General features: G+C 41.2%; 2 protein-coding genes across 2 annotated transcripts in view; one reads left to right on the forward strand and one right to left on the reverse strand.

Moving 5' to 3' along the window:
- Positions 1–604: 604 nt before the first annotated feature.
- On the forward strand, positions 605–8277 carry hacd1 (3-hydroxyacyl-CoA dehydratase 1). Its single transcript, XM_067486417.1, has 7 exons — positions 605–770; positions 3351–3468; positions 3674–3692; positions 3789–3877; positions 4065–4186; positions 6592–6770; positions 6905–8277. The coding sequence occupies exons 1-7, from the start codon at positions 652–654 to the stop codon at positions 6985–6987; spliced, it is 729 nt and encodes a 242-aa protein (XP_067342518.1). The 5' UTR covers positions 605–651; the 3' UTR covers positions 6988–8277.
- A 120-nt stretch (positions 8278–8397) lies between these two features.
- The window catches only part of LOC137104758 (collectin-12-like), a 32149-nt gene continuing 23008 nt past the window's right edge, over positions 8398–17538 (reverse strand). Inside the window, exons 3-10 of the mRNA XM_067486415.1 lie at positions 16738–16860; positions 12664–12750; positions 11532–12575; positions 10724–11218; positions 10176–10312; positions 9945–10054; positions 9369–9514; positions 8398–9256 (exon numbers count right to left, since the gene is read on the reverse strand). Coding sequence (XP_067342516.1) covers positions 9237–9256; positions 9369–9514; positions 9945–10054; positions 10176–10312; positions 10724–11218; positions 11532–12575; positions 12664–12750; positions 16738–16860 — 2162 coding nt within the window. The 3' untranslated portion in view covers positions 8398–9236. The remainder of the gene's footprint in view (positions 9257–9368; positions 9515–9944; positions 10055–10175; positions 10313–10723; positions 11219–11531; positions 12576–12663; positions 12751–16737; positions 16861–17538) is intronic.

A 17538-nucleotide genomic window follows, 5' to 3' on the forward strand; every position in this document is an offset into this window, starting at 1 on the left:
GTCAGATACTGTTGTGCCCAAATAATTTAACACCTAAACACACCGCATATTTCAGTGACATGTGCACGTGAAATTATGTTACTATAGTCTGCACATGTGTCTGCCGACATTTTTGTTAATCGGCTGGCATAAGTGCGGAGCTGCCCTTTTTTCCTTTTTATTATTTATATCAAGAAAGGTGACTGGCTTCAGAAGTAGAACAATTGGCCGCCAATTCCTAGGTCGGTGGGTTGATTCCCAACCCTGTGTTACTTGCTCCACTTGGACGGGGGGTGCTGCAGGGCAACCAACCTATTGGTGTGTGGGTATGTGTGTGATTTATCAAATCCACCATGAAGATAAGGCAAGATGTATTTATTCTAAAGAAATATAAATATAATGGGAATAATTGAGAAGGAGTTCAAATGAGCTACATAATAGATTTGAGCCCAACTACAATACGATTTCTATCTGCGCCATGTTAATGATACCTCATAAAGACTCAAAGTCTTCAGCAGCTCCTGGCTTTGCACCGGCAGGCCACGCACCAGTCCCGCGAGAGAGTGGATGGATGGATGACCCTGCTGCTCCCCTCCCTCCCGCCCCTGCCTGCGCGCCCCCGCCCCCAGCTGTCAGCTCCCCTCCTGACTTCCCCAGCCTGCCCCCGGTACCATGGCGTTCAGCGAGGAGGACGGCACGGCTGAGGAGAAGGAAACCAACAACAAGAAGAGAACGAAGAGCACCCTCGCTACAGCATGGCTCACTTTCTACAACATCGCCATGACCGCAGGGTACGTGCGTAATTCCGCCCCTGACGCCTCTGAATAAGCAAAGCCTATAAGTTAGCCGCTCCCTAAAACCTCTACGCGTGTGTTGCTGTTTATAGGACTGTGTGTCCAAAGTGCCCGTTCAGCTGCTGTATTTAGGCCGCTTGCCTTCACATCGGAGCTGGAAAAAGTTGGGAAAACACCTTTTGTTGTAAATAAAAAAAGAAAAGAAAAAGAAAATCTAAAAACATGATTGATACACAGTGGTACAAAATGAATGAAAGGCGTTTTGTTGGAGTGACAGGCAGCAGCCGTGTCCAAATAGGGCTGACTGCCTGCTGTCAGGCCCACGACGCGGCCGACAGGCGCACGGATAAGTTTAGACGGAGGGCGCTGACTGTGGGGATCGGTGACTGTAAAATGCTCAATGGGCACATTTCGAATTAACAACGTGAAATAAGAACAAGAGACGTTAGATGTGTGTGTGCTCGTGGGATTTCAGCAATAGAAAATACAACAGCTGTCAGACAAAGCAAATGGCAGTTTGACATTGATTCATTTAGGACCTAGTCTCTGTCCGTATGCAAGTCTGCTTTTATTTTGGCATCGTCACTGGTCAGTAAGCGATACACCGAACTTTATCTTGCTTTTCCTTTGCTTCTCGTGGTTCGGGTTTTGAGAGGGCTTGTACTTTAAAAAAAAAAAGAAGAAGAAGAAGAACAAAACTCTAGATGACACCATGATGTGGTTTTTCATCATCAGGAGTTCAGTTGACGTCATCTGGAGAAGTTCTGGAAGAGCAGGTCGACCAAGACCACAACCTCCTAATATGAGCAAAGAATTTACATCCTCTGAAGGTCAAAAGATGATGTCATTTGGAGGGTTTCATTTTAAACCTATTTCAAACAATGAAAGCAGCAAGAAAATTTCCCAGATTTTGATATGAAATGTAATTAATGATTAAATAATATTGAGCATACATGCTGATTGATTTTGTTGTCAATCCAATAAACTGTTAATTGTTGCATCTCTGTTAACGTTTGTTATCCACCATCTATGTGACTATTAAATAGTGAAGTTTGCACAAAAATAATCATTTCTCATGTATAATTACCAATAATTACATCATGATACATACACTAAGGTTTGATTTAGAGACATTTGGCTTGAACTCAAAACAGCCCTTGAGTTTGCCAGTTGATTTATTGATACATTTTTCATTATTTAATTATATAGTGAACAATTGGATGTTTTTTCAATATAATTCTTTACTCAGTATAATTGAGTTTTAGGTTGGTGGTCAGATTAAAAAACTATTTTTAAGCTGTTGCACATGAGGCCAACAAAGTATAGTTAGTTGTTATTTTATTGGATATTTAAAATGGGACAATATTGACCAAGATATTAACTAGCAGGTTAATATAACAGTGAGAAGTGAAAAGAAACATTAGTTGCATCCCTTTATTCAAACCATCCATCAGCTCACTACGTGTTTTAAAACCGGCCTCCCTGTCAAGATCATCTCTCCCTGTGAGATGATCTTTCATGGCTATAGTCTGTTATAAATGCGTGTCTGTCGTGGTTTCAGTTTGGGTCAGGGTTCTACCAGCTGGGTCAGGGTTCAGCAGCACACAAACTGGCAGTGTGAGGAGACGGATGACATCACGACAGTTTTTTCTGAATTTGTCTTGATTGCATGTTCATCTTTTAACGTGCATTTTTCAGTTCTTGTGCTTATCACTTGCATGCTTTGCATAATTTCTCTAGTCAGGCTAAGTTATGAGAGTGCAGAAATATGTACTCCACATAGTAGTGTTGATATTGGCCAGAAAACAAAAACTGAACTGCATGGCTGCTGCTGTGTTTTCATCTCTTGAAGCAGATATGTTCTATGTTCTGGTCGCTGAGGAATTCATCTGTTTGACATAGACAATAATCAGATGCCAGTTTCTTGAATCTTATACTGCAGAAAATAGAGACAAAGGGCTGTGAAAAGATTCAGTGGGTTTAGGGTTCAGGTTTTAACCTAATGAGCCTTTTCTGTGTCAAAAAAGACACAATGGACTGATACAAGTAGAGCTGAATTTGATTGTTTTCATTTTCTTTTAAAAGCAGATTTACAGCCTTTCTCGTGTCAGTGAAAGGACACAAAGAAAATATGGACCAATAAAGATTGTGAAGGGGACTTCAGGCCATATTGAAGTTTTTTTTTTGTGCACCGTGTCGTCAGAATCCCCCTGGCTTTTGGTTTTTGTGGTTGTGACTTTTTGTCATGATTCTGAAAAGCGTTGCCGCTGCTGCCGACGCTACCGTTGCTGCTGCTGCTGCTGCTGCTGCTGCTGCTGTACCTTTGCCTTCACCTTTTGGATTTAAACACTTTCTAGCCAAACGCAACAAAACAAAAAGTCTTCGGCTAACCCATTGTAGCCATTGTAGCTGGCTGAGGAGATGCCTCACAATGTGGTGCCTCCATCCCCCAACATTCAACATGATGCGATGTTAACTCAGTTATCAAGCCATCCATATCGTATGGCTCTTTCTTCGGTTTTATCGTGCATAGTTAAGCTGCTGTTTTGCAATATTTCCTGTTTTTTGTGGTTGCAGGTGGCTGGTTTTGGCCATGGCAATGATGCGCTTCTACATCCAGAGAGGGACACACAGGGGTCTGTACAGGAGTATAGCACGGACACTCAAGTTTTTCCAGACCTTTGCATTAGTCGAGGTAAGACATTATAGAAAAAATAATGACAGACGTCCTTATTTGAAATGAGAGTCGTACTAAGAACTCCACTTATTTAATAAGGTGATGCTGGTCTTTAGCTGTCAAAATCAAAAGTCTGGTCATATCAGAATCATAAATAAAATCATTAGATAAATAAGGTAAAGTTTGTTAAGAACATTACATCTTTATGTATCTTGTTTTGCAGGTGGGACATTGTGCCATCGGTATGTGCATGATTTTTAAACAAAACGCTTAAACAAATTGCCTCTCATGCCAACACCTGAAGCTCTAAGCTTAGTTTTGCTCTTGGTCTGTTGTAGGAATCGTGAAGACTAGTGTGATTGTAACTGGAGTTCAAGTTTGTTCACGGATTTTCATGGTTTGGTTTATTACCAACAGCATCAGACAGGTGATTATTGTTTTCACTAACTCACCAACTGCTACTCTTTACATCATCACAGAGAATGATAAAAACCTGGTGGTCTATCGTGGTTTTGTTAGTTTAGCGTTTACTTTTTCACTTTCTTCCCCACAAACATTTGCACATTTTACTTTTTCGTCCTCTGTGTTTTTGCCATTTTTCGGACTTAATGAAGATCCAGAATGAAGAAAGCGTAATCCTATTCCTGGTTGCGTGGACAATGACGGAGATAACCAGATATTCCTACTACACATTCAACCTGCTCCACCACCTGCCGTACTTCATCAAATGGGCCAGGTGGAGATGTTACCTGTGACTGGGAAGAGCTTGAATTGTCATTACTGTGCCTGAGCATGTCGACCCGTTCTGGTGGTTTCACGTCTGGCATGCTTCTGGATCTAGACCAGCTTTATGTCAGCAAGTAGTCCAGCTGTGTGTGTACTAAGTATCGCCTGGCTCACACGGATAGGTGAATCATGTGTGTGTTTATTGATTAGGGAACTAACAGCTAACACTATGCTCTGACAAATCAGATAATGCAGATCCGAAAGTTGATAATGATGTTATTTTAGGGTTTGATTTAAAATGAACTAAAGTCCATATTTAAAACCTCTATCAAGGGGGATGCAAACTTTTGCACCATCATAAAAGTAATTATTTAACGTTTTTATACACTCCCTGACAATCTTTGTTCATTCTGATGATAAAGGTTTATTTTGTTAGATTTAGGGTTCACATCCCCTCACATGCCATTTCGATGTAGGGGGATTTGCTGGCGATATTGTGACGTAACGCCTGCCCATTATTTGTGACGTGTCAGTCTGGCCTCGCATGTCCCTGCTCCGGTCCTAGCTCGGCTGAAATCGGAGTCGTTGGGAGGAACATCAGCTGTACACGCCGCTAGCTGTCCAACACACAGGCTTGGCATCTTACAGCACAGACGGGGCCATCTCCCTGCAGAATAGAGAGGTTTGCATGTTGCATCTATGCATTTACTCGGTGAGACATTGTTCTGTATCGCTGTTACCAGCAATATACTGTATAAGGATTTCTGCCATTTTACTGTGTCATGGGAGTCAACTTAAAGTAATGCCAATAATTTTTTGCTATTGATCTTGATTCATGCCCTGCCCCCCAACCTTCATGTCTTTCTCTAAGCGTGGAGGAGACGCCAGGCCCCTGGGAGAGGGGCTCATGTTCAGCTGCTCCTGTTTTTAAGACCATCTGTTTTGGTCATGGAATGTTTGCGTAACGTTTCTCTCACATCCGCTGAGACGCTCCCCCGAGCCTTTGCTGTGCTCTTGACTAAATAGAGGATCCCTGTAGCCCTGAGTCATGGCAGGAAACATACTAGAAAGACCACATGCTGTCACAAAGGGAGGGTCACCGTCTCACATGTATGTGGGGTGACGGACAGTTGTAGCACAAAGCCCAGAACATTTGACAGTTTGTGAATAATTTTACGCAACCAGCTTTTTTCCTCCTATCAGAACTATTTTAGATCATGTTGTGATACACGTGGGCTCAAATTTGTGATGTGGCATTTAAACTGCTTACTTTTAGCTGAAAAGTACCTGCTTATTGAAATATTTAGGTCATTTAGGTCTCTGTATGCCAAGTAACCAAGCTTCATCCACTGATTCCGCAGCTTTACCAACAACACCGTCTGCTTAATCAAATCCTCTTCCCATCTGCGTTTTAGTCGCTTCCCATCACAAGCACTTGCCAACAGTTGATTTGCTAAAGCTGGTAACATTAACCAAATGTACAACAACATTTGATTCTTAAAAAGTACAACCGAGGAGTTGATCTCGATGACTTCGAGGTCTACTTCACTAAATTCTCTTGGTGTCTCAGCTGTGAACGTTACCTTCTCACTCGGATTTCCCTGCTTTTCTCTTCCGTTGTGTTCCTATCTGCCAAATCGTGTCAGTCTGTCATAATTCTCCACTCATTAATATTTGATCTCATTGAATATAAAGCAGATATTTGAGTTGTGATGGGTTACATTCAGTCATTTATTTTGACATTAAAAACTTATGACTTATGAGGGGAACTCATTTTACAGATCACATGTTTACAGGTCCAAAATGAGCTGTGTGATTAAATTATGTCATTAAAGGTAGTGTGGGTTTGGTCTGAAGATGATTGTGGAAACAATGTGGAGATCTGAGCTTACCAGACCTCTGTAGTTCATTCCAAGTCTTTGCTTTGTTAAAAGCATTTAAGCATTGAGCATAAAATGAGAGTAGTACTGTAGCAGACAAAAGACATATTCATCATATAACAATTCTATTGTATGTGAAGATTAATGCCAGGGAATGTTAGTCCGTGAAGTTTGTGGTTTCCGTAAAGATCCAAAAAATTGAAGTAGTTCTTTATTTTTTACCTTGCATTACTTATAACTGCTTGTTTTTGCTCAAATCCATGATCTATAACATTAGGTCAAATGTATAAATGAAGTCTTTGCAGATTTTACGTAGCAAGTGCTTATAGGTGAACTCGAACGTTCAAGGTACAGTAATATTTGTTAGTGTGTGCTCGTGCATTTTGGCTTCCTGTCACTTAATTGGATTAGTACTGTGTGTTTTCTGTGTTTAGCCGCATGTGAGTGTGTTAACATCCTGTTTAATATATCTGCAGCACTGTGTGCTTGAAGTTGTGTGAAACTGTAAATCATTTGGCTCCTTTCGTTTTCCCAGATACAACCTCTTCATCGTTTTGTACCCGGTGGGAGTCATTGGAGAGCTGCTCACCATTTATGCTGCTCTGCCATTCGTACGCAGATCTGGAATGTACTCAATGAGGCTTCCCAACAAGTATAACGTATCATTTGACTACTACTACTGCCTCATCATCGTCATGCTGTCCTACATCCCACGTAAGTATCATTTCCTATAAACCTAGGCTACTTTAGATTATTATAGTTAATCACACTTTTAATGTTTGCGTTTTACTTTTCATGTCCCTTTTGCAGATTGTATATTTGTAGTTTTCTTTTTTCCTTTTCCCCAGTGTTTCCTCAGCTCTACTTCCACATGCTGCGGCAGAGGAGAAGGGTGCTTCACGGGGAGGTCATAGTGGAGAAGGACGACTAGCGCAACCTCATGCCTACGTTTGAGCCAGCCTGCCTCCACATCTCCCTCAGCTCCATCATTTTATCTGTATCTTATCTTCAGCGTCATTGGCTGTCACAATCTTCTTTGCACAGGACCGGAAGAGCTGCACAGCTGATGACCTAACCTGAAATAATCAGCAACAGTGAACAAAACCATTGGTTCTTTTTTCTTTGCATCATTAATTCCTATCCAAAGGGTAATGTTGGATTCATGTTTACAGTCCCAGTATGTACCGTAGCTGGAGCTTGAGACAGAACCTGGCATCTGAGAGGTTCTGAGTTCACACATTGGCCTTATTGTATGTTGTTGCACTGAAGCATTGCAGCCTGAATCACGCACTGATCAGTAAACACTGAAACCTGAAGGAAAAATAGCTAAATGAGAAGCTTCCAGGGAAATGTGACATGAAACATTCGAGGAATTTGTCGGTTGTGTCTCGTGAGTTGCCCCAATTTCAAAACCCAAACTGCTTAATTGGTTTGTTTTTTTAGTGTATTCCTCTACAGATATAATTTCCAAAAATACTGTGGCTGTCCAAAAGAAAGCTTCAAAAGATAAAATATAGTTTTACCATACCTCAAAACTAAATATACATTTAGACGATATGCTGCTTTTTTGTGTATAACCTATGTGTAAATGATGCAATGTGAAACAAGCAGTTATTATTAAGCATCTTTCTTAAAGATAAGTTATTCGCATACTCTCTCACTTTGAGCAAACACAGCTCAAACTTAAAACTGTCTGCTTGGCTCAGCTCCTTTTATGTGGCTTTGATGTTTACTATGTCTATTTAATATACAACATTGCATCTTAATATAATTTGAATTTTTCAATAAGTACAGTAGTATCTTTTTCTAAAGACCACTGGGGGTGAGTCTACATATAAAAGTGTTGGTGAGCACTCGCAGTCTGTCAGTCGCTGTTTTGCTTGTTTTTTAACATAAAGATGTGCTTGTTGATAGAATGGTAGTTATCTTCTCTCCTACTCAAGGTGCTATAGTACGATCATTTCAATCTTCTGTGCAGCTGACAGGGTGACTGATTGGAAGGAAGGCAACAGGATGTGAAAAGATTGAGAGGAATTGTTAGTCAAAAAACTGCATAGCTCATGATTATTTTAAAAAAGCAAAATTTTTGCTTATAATCTGGGTTAGACAGAAGAAAACTAAAGTCAGTGTCAGAAAATCACTGGAAAAGTTGTTTTTCAAGAAAAAAAATAGAAAAGTGACAATAACTTTGTGCATAATCAATAAATGAAATTCTACAATACTTAAGAGAGTTTTGTGATGACCTTCACACTTAGTTACGCAGACATATCAGCCACCTCATACTAGATCTGAAACTGTGTATAAATGTAGGAAAAAGGAAACAAATGTAAACGTCTTATGGGTTTTACATATTTATTTGTGAGCGTTTCCTTCATCTTTCCTAGTTTAAACCAAAGTGTTTTTTTAAAGCAGTACCTGAGTGCATAAAATGGCACATTGATTTTTTTTATTTTTAAGTGGAAGCCACACATTCTTGTATATAAACATACAGTATGTATGTACTGTAGTAAGAAAAATAAATCTCATAATCACAAAATACTGTATTATACAGAGTATTTAACTGCTACCAAAAGCTTAAGCTGATTGTAACACTTTATGTTTGTATATGCAAATACTATATTTCATGTACTCTACGTGTATAAGTGAAAATGTTACATAGACATTCATGAGGTTGACCGAAAGGTCAACCTCAAAGATGGCATATCAGCGACAGTATGTTTTTTGCGCATCATTTTGCATCTTTTTGTTTAATTTTAAGACAATCAGATATGAAAAGCCCCGCGATAAATCCATTTGGCTTCATAATATTTATATTTTCCTTAAAAAATTGCATAGTGAAATATACATTCCGATATTTATTTGAACATGGAATAATGTTTCATAAAATGTGTTCACATAACCATAAAATATGTGTTCACATAACTATATATATATATATATAGCTATTTTGGTAAGATTCTCCTCCATACTTGGCTGCCCTGCTGTATTGCACTTGCTGGTAAACTTGGATTTAGCTTCACTTTGGAGGACTAAGGCATCTCTTCAGCACTGGAGAGACATTTTCACAAAATTGTCCCTTTGCTCTCTCCATACTGACTGCCCATGTGCTGTGTCAGTGGACCAGCACCACATGAGTGAAGACTGTAGCTGCTCGGTGCACGCTGGCTTTCAAGATTATCGCTACAATCCAGTTGCTTCTGCTGCAGAAAAAAGATACAGAATGACATTAGGACACCTCAGAGACACGTACACCTGTTGAGCAACAAGGAAACGGTGGCATTTGGAAAGAAAGCAAGACAGAAACAGACGTACAGGTCTTCATTTCCTTCTCACAGATGTAGCTTATGAGATCTTCACAGAAGAAATCATTCCACAGCCCTTCATGGATGAGACCCGCACAGTCTTCGTCCTTTTCATGGCCATGACCCCAGTTGTCAGGCTGACCAAGCTTCCACTTTCTGCAGGCAAACAACAGGGGGCGATCATACATCAGCTTTAATGGTTTTCATTAACTACAGCTGGAATTGTTGGCTATTGATCACTGAGAATAACTTTACTTTTGTCACATATTGGTTTGGATAATTGTATAATTGTTAGTAATATTGTTTACTATATTTCCAGTTGTATAATCTTACAAATTTATGTAGTGATTTTACATCATGGTCAGCAAGTCAGTGCAATAACAAAATATTAGAAAAGTTAAGGATTTTTAATGCTTTTGATAGTTTTTATGGGTGTTGTTTTATGCATGGCTTGATCTTTAAGTTGTTTTCTGATCTCTGTCTGTGTTATTATTACTGGGAAAAAATATTAGCACAGCTCTGAAACTAAATCCGAGGAACAGGAACTGTTCCCTTCAAGAACAGCACTTTCTGATTTAATACTGACGTGAAAGCAGGTTTAGTTCCGTCCAGCCAGCGCCACACATTCTCCTCCTCTTTGTCAGTGAGACCCATCCAGAAGTAACCCTTTCCAGTGATCTGTTTCTTCAGCCATTTCTTTTGTCCCACGAGAACAGAAAAAGTGCACACAATACAGAAAAGTTATTTACTTTCAGTAAAAAGCTCAGATTAGGGGATTTCATTGTTTAGAGACAAAAATGCAATAATAAGTTGTCACCTGCTCCTCCATGTCATTGATGATCAACAGCGAAGCCGATTGGATTTCACAAATTGCTTTTGCATCATCAAAACTGTGCAGGACTCTGGAGAAAAAGTAGCACTTCTCTGTGTAGTTTACCCACCCATCAGGACAACCTACAAAACATGGAGGGGTTTCATTAAATACATTCAATAGCCTCATATTATTATTAAAGATTAGATAATAGAAATTTGCTTCTTCTGTAGATAAGAAGATTACTCCAATGACTTTAAAATTATTTTAAAGGCAGAAAATGTATCTTAATTTAGCTCAGATCAACTTGTGCTCAACAAAACTCCAACCTGGACATATTCAAATATTGAAATTCTCACAAAAATGATTTTGCTTTTCTGGAATAATAAAGGTCATCTTGGAGATCTTCCTGCAAATATGTACCACCCAAGACCTGTTTTCATAGTAATAGATTTTCATATTAGCTGCATTATCTGGTGCCTAAATTGAAATTGTGTTGCCTACAGCAGAGGAAGGTTCAAACTGAATACAGGACTAAATGAGGAAAGCCTTACCTGGAGCCCATAGTGTAGGAGCTATTGCCTCATCCTGCAGAGACATAGGGCCAAAAGGAATTACTGCACCCTGGATTTGGATCGGTTGCCCTGGTGGTCCTGGTGCCCCTGTAGGCCCCGGTGGTCCTGGTAGTCCTCTTGGCCCCTGCTCCCCAGCTGGTCCTATTGGGCCTCTCATACCTGGTGCGCCCTGTGCTCCCTGACTACCAGGCTGTCCATCTCTTCCAGGCAAACCGGCGGTACCTGGCTCTCCTTTAGTTCCAGGGGGTCCAGCCCTGCCTCCTGATCCCCGTGAGCCCTTGGACCCAGGAATGCCAGGTGCACCTGGCAGACCTTTTAATCCAGGCAAACCTGGTGGTCCTGGTGGACCCTGCTCCCCTCTGGGTCCTCGTATACCTGGAGAACCCTTTTCTCCTTTTTCTCCCTTTTGGCCAGTCTGACCAGGTGGTCCTTGAGATCCTTTGTCACCTCTTGGCCCTCTCGGACCAGGGGGACCTAAAACATAAAACATACTAATTAAACTTAAACATTTTTTTTTAAGAAATAGCAACACATTTTGGGAAATTATCATATTTGCTTTCATGCTGAGAATTAGCTGAGAAGATTCTGTTCTGTGGGATAAAATACAGTCACTTCACTTAGCACCTTTAGATAGAACCTGTGGTTGTTTCCCTCAGCCCCTCTGTCTTTGTGCTAAGCTAACTAGCTTTTTCACATTTATCATACAGACATTACAATGATATCAATCTCTCAACCAGTTCTTTGCATGTAAGCAAATATTGTGTAACACACTAAAGTCAAGTGTCACCCTGTAAAATAGTGAAGTTGGTTATTAGTTGTGAGTGCTTGGTGTCAACCAGTTTCATCTCCTCCATGACAATAGAGAGGCTGGTGACCTCCTTGTCCAAACGTGCTGCCAGCTCTTCCTGCTGGGACCTCAGACTAACTGCATCTGTCCTCACATCCATCATGCTGCTGTTGAGAATTAATAAGAAGTCTGAGTGACGGCCGACTGTATCAGAACAAGTGCGTAACTCATTCAGATTACGGTTGATTGCACCCAGGAGCTGCGTGGTTAAGCTGATGTTGCCGGTCAAACGATCCATGTTTTGCTCAGACTCATCTAGCTGAATTTCCAGCCTGTCAAACTTTGTAGATGTGAGGTTGCCGAAGTCCCTCTGCTGGTCCATAATCTCCCTTAGGGTTTGGTCATGTGCATCTGCCAGCCTGCTGGTGTTTTGGAGTTGGTTGGCCATAAAGGTGAACTGTGAGCCCACATCCTCCAGGCTGTCGTTGTTGGCCTTTGCTAGAGCTGAGGCATTGCTAGCCAGAATTTGCAGGTTTTCCACTTTACTTCGAAGCCACTCGGTATCCGAGCGTGTCTGTCGCGTTGTCTGTTCGAGACTCTGAAAGTCACTGCGCATTTTCTGGATCGCCTGGCTGGTGTCTTCCACTGAGCGCTGCAGAGCAGCGATCAGGCCTCTCTGCTGGGCCTGGGTAAGGTTGAGGCTGCTGATGCTGAGCAGCGCCTGGTTCTGAAGTTTCACCTGCTGGTGAAGTTCTCTCTGCAGCCTGGATGTGTCATCCTGCAGACCCTCAATAATGCTGCCATAAGACTGAAGAGTGCCATTGACGTATCGCAGGTTGGCTGTGTTGGTACCCAGCAGTCCCTGAATGGAGCCCTGGCTGCTCTGAATGTTTGAGCCAATGTTCTGCAGCTGATTCAGCTTAACTTGATCGCTGTGGATGCGTTCCTCCACCACAGACAGCTGCCTCTGGAGAGCCCAGATGTTGTTCTTGAAAGCCTGGATCTCTGTGGTGGTGTTTTCCGACTTCTCTCCCGTTTGATCATCTGAAAATGGAAATTTGTATAATAAGTAAGTTAATAGTAACAATAAGTTATAATAAGTTTTGCTCAATTTAAGGTACATGAAACTTACCTAACTTTTTCAAATCAGTCTCAACAGCGATTATCTTTCCACCATAGTTTGCTATACCTTCAGATACGCTGTCGACTTTTTGCACCACTGTAACAAAACAGGATAGATGGTGCAAAGGTCAGCATCATATAAGCAAAGAATTACAGAGGAATCCAGTGAAATCCACTCATGGACTATAATGGCATCCTGTAGGCATTTAATAACGGTAGACTGGATTAATGTGGTCTCTTGTATTAGACCAGATTTAAAGTGTGACAGAGGTCAAGAGATGTAGACAATGCAGAATGTGGAGATGTAGGGCAACTAGGTTTAGCATGAGAGACAGAAAAAACATTTCGAAAAAGATAAACAGGGAGAAGAAGAAACTTTGATTCAGCAAAGATGGAGTGTGTGGTCAATGACAGAGACTGAGGGTAGAGGTGCATGTGGAGACACTGCTGAGGGCCCTAAGCGACAGGAAGTGACCTGTGGAGGAGGTTTAAGTAAACAAGCACATCAAAGACAGCCCAGAGGAGACAGACGCTGTGGCAAGGAGGGTCTTCACGCCCCCACAGGCGACACCAGCGTTCAGACCCTCTGGAATGTGTCTCCAGGGAGTCGGCCCACTTCTACCACAAGACTCACCCGGGGTACGCTTCCTTTAAATGGAAACTGCATGGACTTATCTGCTGGAAAGCTGCTTCCAAGCTTTTTAGTTAAGGCAACAGCTCAGTCACAAGACGTTCACCTCCGGAAGTCACATCAGAACAAGTGAAGATGAGCTGGTTCAAATGTACTGTCAATAGTTAAAAAAGAAGCTTGACAGAACTGTGTCTGTATGCTTAGTGTTAGTGTCACACAACAGTAGTAGACCAAAGGGTTGTATTTTCACTTTGTAGCTTTTGTAAAAATTAAACTAAAAATACATACTACATTAATTAGTAAGCTTTGGCAGCACTGATAACGTTTGGTTACTGCTGGATAAATCCAGGCCACCTCCCTCCATCTGTTTTTCCATCTGTCTTTATGCCAAGCAATGCTAACAATCTCTTGGCTGGAGCATCACTTTAAAGATCCAGACATGAAGGTGGAATCAATCTTCTCATTTCCCCTTTTTCCAAAAAGTCAATGAACAAAATTGTCAAACTATTTAAATCTGAGATGAAACCAAATGAAAAACATTCTCTAAGCTGCAAATATACCCTAAAAGAGTCTCAAGGTGCAAATAAACAGATTTAAAACAATGTGAACTTATAAAAATATCCCCAATCACTACATTATTTGTTTGAGAGAGAAATAAGTCGGCTGGCAAATTGTACACATACAGATACTGAAACTAACACAAGCAGCCTTTAGCATAGTTCCATATTTTATGTTCATGTATTGGCCTCCAGAGAACTCACTGCATCCTGCTGTCGCAAAAATAACCATGAAACACACTGTTGAAATATAAAGCAAACAGGCAAAGAATGTGAAATGCAACAGGGATGCAGAGGGAGACACAAATGCACTATTTTGTATTCAGTTTGAGCTTTTTCCACCTCTTGTGAGGATGTATTGTAAAATCCAACTTCCTTATAAACATAAAGTCAGAAGCAGTAACAATAAATAGTGATAAAAAGGTATGACGTGAGTGAAATGTAAACTCTATACATTGACTATTGTATCATTTCTAGTACTAGTGGCCTTAACATTTGTTTATCAGTAAAATCAGATTCCAGCATTCTGCAAAATTTCTCATTGGCCTCATGTTCAAAAGACTGAAACTGGGAATCAAATGTAGAGCCAGTCTGAGAGAGGAAATGGGCAGGACAGACCTCTCAAAGCGGAAATAACGTTTGTTAAAACAATCTACTATTGCAATAATACAATCTGGAGAAAGGGCGAGGACAGTGCAATCAACCCCCATCAATCACATTGCAGGGTTGAACCTGCAGCTTTTATTGTGGTCTACACGACTAGAAAGCATCTGCATACTCAGTGTTTTAGGGTATTTCACAAATGTGAAAGCAAATGCAAAACGGTGTCAAGTTATTAACTTTGCTCACAAAAGTTTGACAAGACAATGGTAGCAATTAGTTTAAGTCATATGATCTGATAGAGTGTCAGCATAATATGACAACAAGCAGAATCCAACAGTTTGTCTCTTTGAGTGAAGAGGTGTATACGCCTTGTTTTAATTTTGCGCTAAAAAAAAACCCTGTGACAGATTTAATCTGTGATATGTTAAAGCTGTGACCACAAAGTCTCTGACGGGGTCGTTTACTTTCAAGTTATGTTGCACTGCTTGCTACCCTACATGTACAGAACATGTCCTTTCCCAGTCACTTTTCTTGTGGTCCTGAGGAAAATGAATGAAATGGAAATCCTCAAGAAACCAGAAAAATCACCTCATGTTGCCTTTGGTTGTGTCAATCATGACAACAGCCTGTAGGGAGAAGACAGAGGCCACTGAATCCCTGCCAAACCTCTCAGGTTAAACTGCATCAAAGCAAAAGAGCCACACAGAGGACATTTCTACGGGTCAGTGATGGAGGACAGAGAGAAACACACATGTTAAGTGCATAGAGCACTCTGGGCCTCACTACATAACCATCTGGAGCTGGGAGTGTGTTTAAACTGAGCTGTGGTTCCCTTGACAGAGCAGCGCTTCAGTGCCAGTAAAAACCCAATTTCAGTGGGTTCTGCTGGAGTTGCACGGAGTTCACTCACTGCTCATCTGGGATCAATTAGGCCTGCATGAAAACATGCAGTATGGAACAAGTAGGACTGACTGAGCCCAGAGAGTGAAGGGACATTGTTGTTAATGTACTCAAGACACACAGATAACCCCTGAACATGTTAACTTCATGCCATTATCACAAATTGAGGGGACACAGAGCAGTCACATATGGGAATGTTTAGCACAATTATGGCAGGAACATTTAGAGTTCAACTCTCTGAAAGACGGCGGGTTCGTTTCCCGACCTGAAAGAATGTGGAAAAGTCAACCAGGACATGTAGCTCCACAGGACCTGAAGACCTTCCACAGGGGTGTGAGCTTTTCGGGGTGATGGTAAAATAAATGGAGACTAGGTTGTGGGTTGGAGCCAGAGGGGGCTAAGCACAGACAGAGAAGGGACAGGTGGATAGATGATGCTGAAACCTAATGCTCCGTTTATCCAAATTACAAAGAAACACATTTTCTTACTTACCTCTGGTGATTATATGTTAGATTATGACATTTCTACCTCTGCCCCAAAACAGTGGAGGTTTTTTTTTATATGGTTAAAAAGAAGGTAAGCTGGCAGCTAAGTAGCATAGCTTACGGTAAAGAGTGGAAAAAAGGCCAAACAGTGAGCATGGCTTACATAATATGATGATCAGAAAGTGAGCTTCAGAAATGCTGGATTCAGTACATCTCAGCGAGGAAGCTGCCCTGTAATGTATGCAACCCCAATACAGAATCAGATCCTCTGCAAGTGTTTCATGCCCAGGTTCTACACAAACATGCAGCCCGATGAGGAAACGGGTGACCATTGTTGGGGCTCCATTTACCTACTGAAGCTGACTATCAGGGACCAACTGAGGTTCTGCTGCTCTAAGTTACATCTAGGAAGGCATTTAGTAAACCTATTTCCCAATATATAAAATTATTTCTTAGTAAGAACATTTGCTTTTTGAGATCAACTGTTGCTTTACGTGCATTGCAATGATTTTTCTTGCAGGTGTGGTAGTTCTCTCCTCTTGTTTTCCATGACTCAACTTTTGTCCATTAATAACAACAAAGGAAACATTGCCAAAGAACATTCATGTCACACTTGGGCACTCAGAGGGATATAGAGCTGTTTCTCTCACACAAACACAGGAGGTCTCAGTGTACTCATAAACAGCAATGCTCTTATTCCTTGGCAGTATCAAGAGAAACCAAATTATATGTTTGGACTTCGACTTCGTCAACACACTGTAACTGAATCATTTCAAAAGTAAAAAAAAAAACCTGCCTCATCGTATTGATGTTAAGAAATGTCTCTAACTGTACCCATCGGGTCACAGAAAAAGTAGAGAAGAGTGGAGTTTAGTGGGAGACCACAAAGGAGAATAACGTCATCCTACCTTTATATCCAAGTACAGCGACAGCAATGGTGAGGAGAGTACACAGCACATATAGCAGAGCTATGGAGGTCTTCAGAGCCCATTCATTCTTACACTTGGTGCACTGGGTGCCCTCCTGGATCCCTGTGTAAAACAATAAAGTATACAACATGATTTAAAGCATTTTACTGCATATTTCTGAAGCAGAAAGGGATTCAAAAAGACATATGTGTAGAATTTGGTGTTGGCTAAGTACTCTCCATGTCCCACATCTGGACAAACAGCCCTGGAGTCTACATTAAAGAGTCCAGCAGATCCCTCAGGGGCCGGGTGGTGAAGGGGCAGGGGACACAAAAACAACCCCCCCCCCCCGCTGACTTGTTTATATTTAGCTCTATGCTTATTTTCCTGAACTCTTCACTCGACAAACTGCCTCTTTCCAGCCGATGCCTCTCTCACATGCACATGGATCACTTCCCAGTGAGAACGATAACTGAAATGAAATCATGTATAATGTACATTTGTGCAAGGCCCCATCTTGTTAAAAATTGCACCTTTAAGCTTTTGTTTTGCAGTGTTTGGATTGTGGAGTCCAAGGGAAAGGCCTCAGTGAGTGGGGACACTTGTGGAATATTTATTTCTAAAGATATATTTCATGACAGGAGAGTGGCGAGGTCCACAGTGCTGACGGGAACACAGCTGCATTTCATTTCCAATACAGGAACTGTGTGTCTGTGTGTGTGGAAAGGTTGGGTTTGCAGTGTATGAGTGTGTATCTGTGTGTGTGTGTGAGTGTGTGTGTGTGTGTGTGTGTGTGTGTGT

This window comes from Channa argus, chromosome 19 (genome assembly GCF_033026475.1).
Source record: "Channa argus isolate prfri chromosome 19, Channa argus male v1.0, whole genome shotgun sequence".
Classification (NCBI taxonomy): Eukaryota; Metazoa; Chordata; class Actinopteri; order Anabantiformes; family Channidae; genus Channa; species Channa argus.

What these genes read in the sequence shown, in the direction of transcription:
- hacd1 (XM_067486417.1), top strand. Translation starts at nt 652, where the DNA reads ATGGCGTTCAGCGAGGAGGACGGCACGGCTGAGGAGAAGGAAACCAAC. An exon ending in AACATCGCCATGACCGCAGG is followed by an intron (nt 771 to 3,350) that starts GTACGTGCGTAA and finishes TTGTGGTTGCAG; the next exon opens with GTGGCTGGTTTTGGCCATGG. An exon ending in TTACCAACAGCATCAGACAG is followed by an intron (nt 3,878 to 4,064) that starts GTGATTATTGTT and finishes GACTTAATGAAG; the next exon opens with ATCCAGAATGAAGAAAGCGT.